Below are 5,341 nucleotides of genomic sequence, written 5' to 3'. Positions count from 1 at the left end.
AGATTAGAGGCGCCCTGTCCTCCCAGGATCTTTACCAGCCTTGAAGCTTCAGATTGGCTCTCCACCCCACTGCTAAATTTCTTCCAGCCCTCGTTTTTGGCTATTACGAGTGCTTTATTATATTTCCTCTGAAGATCTCTGCGATCTTCGAGGGCCTTCTGCCTGCTACTTTCCGTGTACGGACATCTACCAATTATGGGGTAAAGAAATTATGATTGAAAAAATCTAAAAATGATTAAAAATTTTTCAGAGAACAAAATGGTATACATATGCCTCATGTGCTGCGTACGGAATAATTCACATTCAGCATATTTCCCCTCCGTCTCTCCTTTCTATGGCTAAAGTGACAGCTGATCGCCACCTCAATTTTTCTAGATCTAATTCGGAGATATCTGCCAATGATCAGGTAAGGAAATTATAACTAAAAAAATTTTAAAAATATTTAATAATTTTTCAGAGAACGACTTTGTGAAATAATGCCCCACCAACCGCACAAGAAGACATTTTCTTTTATCGCCCTCACTCCTCTCTGCTCCATCACATCAGATATTTCCAACTTGTGCTTTTGTACAATTATCTTCCCATTTTAATGAAAAAGCACGAACTTTATGTTTTTGGTTTTTTTTTACTTTTTTTTCGACCTACATGCATTTAGGTGGTCCAGCTCTGCTTTATGCAGGACTGCATCAAAGTTTCAGATATAAAAACCAGAACAAAAACTATCTATAGGAGATAATCAGATACTCCAACCGGGCCTTAAAAGTATTGTTTTTTGGCAGAAACTGATAGAGAAATTCACTCGCTGTAGTCAGATATTTTTTTGATTTTCAGTGGGATGACCTGAACTGATGCAGTTTATTTTCTTGCGGCGTTCAGCGCATAAACAACAATAGTTTTTAATGTATTTAACTGTCTGCCGGTTAAAATTTAGAGGATACATTTTTATAAGTTTTTCAGGGCAGTCTTATGGACCGATGGGCATTTTTTCATTGACAGCCGAATTCATGTTGGGTCCCAATGCTTTTACCAGCCAGATTGATTAAACTCCATAGCGGTATCCATCTGAATTTATTTCAAGACAAGACTTCAAAATTTGTAATGTCTGAAAAATTCAGGGTTGACTGACTCATAAGTAATAATAACGAGGAAATTTCAAATGTATGTGTTGTGTTGGTTATGCTGGTATTGTCAAATGTGTTTCTATAAAATTTCAGGAGTAAATTTTTAACAGTATAATCTTACAGATGAATAATCTATTACAGAAGAGACAACGCGATGCGCGTGTTCGCAGTCTCGTTTTTTTAAATAATTGAGGAATAAAGAGTTGTTATGAGAGAATTTCTTGTATTAAATAATACTTGCCACAAAATACATGGGTGAACCGATTGGATGCAATTTTAATTATGAAAAAATACTGAATAAGAGGTAAATTTTTTTTATCCATTTACATAACCCTCGAATGATTTCTCTCTCTCTCTTTAAATAATGTGATGATTTTACCATCAGCATTTTTTTAAATTCAGCTAATTTTAAATTATCAAATACTAAAAATTAGGTTTTCCAATTTACCTGCATAAAAAGTTGCAAATTTTCATTTCACCAATTTTCTACTTAATTATCTCTTCTAGACTTTGAAAAAAATTTACCAATTCATCTGGGTGAAAATGATGGATTGTTGTTCATAATACGAACAATTTTTTATTTTGTTTTTTTTTTAGAAAAATTATATTTCTATCTTTTGTACAAGATAATTCACGATTATTAGTGAGAATATTGATCAAGTGGAAGTATTGATGGGAATTAATCATAATCGTTTGATAGTATTCAATATTCTTTCGAATTACCCTGGAAGAATATAACGTCGTCAGCGATCACTGCAGTCGTGGCTCTGGGATTGCCGGCCTCATCTTTGATTTCTCCGTAGCTTAGACGTCCATTCACCATTACTCTTTGCCCCTTCTTCAAGTATTCGTAAACTGCGTCACGAAGAGTGGGCTTGAAGACACAGATTCTGTGCCAGTCTGTCCTTTGTACGTAATCTCCTGCAAAGCATCATATAATAAATTAAATAACGCTGATAAAAATAAACGGACGGAGTTGTTGGAAATACTTTTTTCCTATAATAAATTTGCACCTCCATCATATTTGTAATTAGTGTGCGTTGCCATTGAGAAAACAACCACCGGGTGTTCTTCCGAGCCTCTTCTCTGAGGATCTGCACCAACTCTACCAAGCAGAGAGACCTGATTCAATGCTGAAAGCAGACACATGAGAACTTACTCTTCTTTTTCTCTTTATATAGTCTAGCTGTTTTTGCTAATACCTTATTATGGTTTTCGATTAATTATCTTTCGTTGATTACTTTGTCTGTTTATTCACTTGTGTTAGTTTTCTTGGAGAACATCTTGGATAAAGTCAATTAGAAATATTTGAGTTTGCAAAAGTCACTAAGAAAATGAAACTCGCGTAGTAATTGTCTTAGTGTTGATGTTCTAACTCTTAGGGGGGAATTGAAACCTATATTTTAAACTATAATGCATTAATTTGAGGCATGATGTCTGAGCATCGCCGAAATTTAACTTTTCGAAGAATATAGTGTAAAAAAAAATTATTCTATAAATCAAGACCATTTGGTCAAACAATTATTCAATGAAATGGCAACATTTTTTAACAAATTTTTTAGCAACACTTGAAAAACAAATAATAACTAAATTTCATTGATTTATTAGCGAAAGATTATGGAAAAGCTTGGTAATAAGGAACATACATAATGTCTGGAAAAAATTGTGACGATGCATACGCAATTTTGATTATGACCGAATTTTAACTATAAACAAAGCTTCTATTCAAGAGCGGAAAGGCTTCATAAAATTAATTTTTTCTCACTTTTTTCAATCTTCGTGTTTTCAGGAACAGTGGTAGATGCAAGCCTAATAGCTAGCCGGCCCCCTTGCTGGCACAGACGTGTCATAACCTAAAATAATAATCCGATGAATTTTACTGTACAATCACACTTTCGCCATCTCCAACGACAATTGCAAAGTATCCTTAAACCTCTTACCTTACTCGAAAACATGTTTTTATTGTTGATTCTTCGGAATTACAGAAAAAAAAACAATAATATGCCGTGGTGCAAATCGAACCTTTAATTGAGTCACCCCGCGGCCGCCACTTTGCTAGTGAGCAATGAATAGAACCGCGAAAATTCGAATATGTTAATGGTCTATAATATTCGCAAGAGAACTGTGTCGAAATATCTACAGATTAATGGTTGATGACATGAAAAGCAAGGATATGATTTTAAATTAAGCTCTCGCAAAGCTCCTTTTGCTTAATAATCGCATTGCCGCCACGATTTTCGCTACAAATAAATACCAGGTCCACAAGCATTTCCATCCCATTGCCTATGGTATGTTCAGTTGTACGTTGCAATAATCGGTTTCGAAGAACTATATTCTACAAATTTAGTTTCTTAATAAAATTTCAAATTGTATGAGAAGAAGTATTTATGCAAAGCGCATCAGAAAACAGTTCCTTGATAATGTAGATTAATATCGATTTTCAAGCTCGTTATAAGTGTATAGTGGCTTTTCTACAAAAGAGTGATATTATATTTAGTTCCATTAGTGAATCAACTACGTGATATCAAATAAAACCCTACAAACTCTCCTCATCATGTAGTAGTGAAGTATATCTGCTTTTACCAGCTTTGTTTTTTCGAAATATGCTATGTGGAAGTATTGTGCTAACTAAAACTGATTGATGATTCTTTTAATTTCCAAGATCAGCAGATAACTTGATGAAAAACTAGAATTTACTTTAATTTTCACTGGAATAGTTATCAATCTTACATATGGGAAACAACGATAATCCTCCTGTTAATAATCCTGTCAAAATTGTGTAAAAATCTTACTGCTGGTATTTTAATTAACGTCAAGACCTGTACAGGTTATCAGAGTAATACATGATATACGCAATAGGACAACTAAACTTTTCATGATTCTGTAATGTATCGTATTATTACGGTGATTACCATTCCATTTATCAAAGTTTATACAGCGGACTTATGTTCAAGCATTTCAATTTCTAATGAATGAAGTTTCGATTTGACCAAATACAGTCGGTAATAAAGTAAGTCGGTATGTTATCGTCAACATAACACTTAATAGCATACCATGAAAATAAAGATAGATAAAATAAATAAATGAAAAAGGATATAATGTCAAAGAGACAATAAAATATCCAAAAGAGCTTGCTCTCTTCCTCGTAATCTCACTTCTCTGATCGTGATTTTCATTGGCATGTATTATTCTTTATTAATATTAACATTCATTATCCTAAAAATGCTGATTAATAATTAATTTTGAAGGATGTCGGGATTATGTTACTATACGCTAGCGATATTCCTGCAGTCGGTAATCTACTCAGATGGTAACTAAAGTATAAACCGTTTTAGGACAAATGTAATATATGTCCGAGTTCATTTGCGCGCGTAATAAAATTGGATGGCTATGTAAATAACTTTTTTTTTCAAGAGTCCTAAAAATAATTATCTTTGACTCAATTAATATTTTTTTATGAATCTCTATGCATGCACTATTGTAAAATAATATTGTGAGTGTCATGTTTTTTTATTCTTCTCCGTTTATCGCACACTAATTGTTCCTGAACAGAATATTTGCTTGACAAGAGACATGCCTCACTTTTCAAAATTTGGGCATTAAGTTACATGGAGGTTTACGATGTCAATCCTCTCAAGATTGCCAATGATCCTTTATTTTTATTTACATAAGTTTAAAAATATGTATCCATTGATTTAAAAAAAAGGGCAGATCATTTATTAATGACACAATTTCTTGAGACGAGATTATAACGTTTGGATTTTCATATATTGGTAATAGAATTACTATACACTCTACAATACCATGTACACTCTAAAATACATGCGTATTTTATGAAACGGCCCTCATACATGGGAAGATATTTCTATAAACATATGCCATTAGCAAAATTCAATTAAGCACTACGGACATTGGTGATTATCTCTCTTTGCAATCAATTATGAACGGATAATTTCCTCATCGATCCCTTATTTCGATGGAGTGGAGACAGTATTCGGTATATTGATGAGGTAATAAATCGACCATTAATTAGTGCGGCAAGTATACGCAGAGATTATAGGCGAGATTGCTAACGCCAATGGTGAAGCTTCAACCGTGAAATTTCCTACCCCCGGGTACTTACTCGACAAAAGTCAGTAATTCGAAAAACGCAATTATGTACTCGATTGTACATCGTTAGTACATGATTGTACCTATAAAATTTTTGTTTGTACATCAAC

The 5,341-nt window shown here is 33.4% G+C and overlaps 1 protein-coding gene across 1 annotated transcript; it reads right to left on the bottom strand.

Moving 5' to 3' along the window:
- Positions 1-1,161: 1,161 nt before the first annotated feature.
- Positions 1,162-3,172, bottom strand: mtSSB (mitochondrial single stranded DNA-binding protein). Its single transcript, XM_011311456.1, has 4 exons — positions 3,062-3,172; positions 2,887-2,974; positions 2,135-2,254; positions 1,162-2,042 (listed from the first exon to the last, which is right to left on the bottom strand). Exons 1-4 carry the CDS (start codon positions 3,074-3,076, stop codon positions 1,825-1,827), a joined length of 441 nt encoding a protein of 146 aa, XP_011309758.1. The 5' UTR covers positions 3,077-3,172; the 3' UTR covers positions 1,162-1,824.
- Positions 3,173-5,341: the final 2,169 nt, after the last annotated feature.

This window comes from Fopius arisanus, unplaced genomic scaffold, assembly GCF_000806365.1.
Source record: "Fopius arisanus strain USDA-PBARC FA_bdor unplaced genomic scaffold, ASM80636v1 scaffold00089, whole genome shotgun sequence".
Classification (NCBI taxonomy): domain Eukaryota; kingdom Metazoa; phylum Arthropoda; class Insecta; order Hymenoptera; family Braconidae; genus Fopius; species Fopius arisanus.
The sequence above is the reverse complement of the archived record's forward strand: the minus strand, read 5'-3'. Positions and strand labels throughout refer to the sequence as shown.

Coding starts and splice junctions, on each gene's coding strand:
- mtSSB (XM_011311456.1), bottom strand. Junction 2,255..2,886: donor AAACACGAAGATTGAAAAAA/GTGAGAAAAAAT, acceptor GTCTGCTTTCAG/CATTGAATCAGGTCTCTCTG. Junction 2,043..2,134: donor TAATTACAAATATGATGGAG/GTGCAAATTTAT, acceptor GATGCTTTGCAG/GAGATTACGTACAAAGGACA.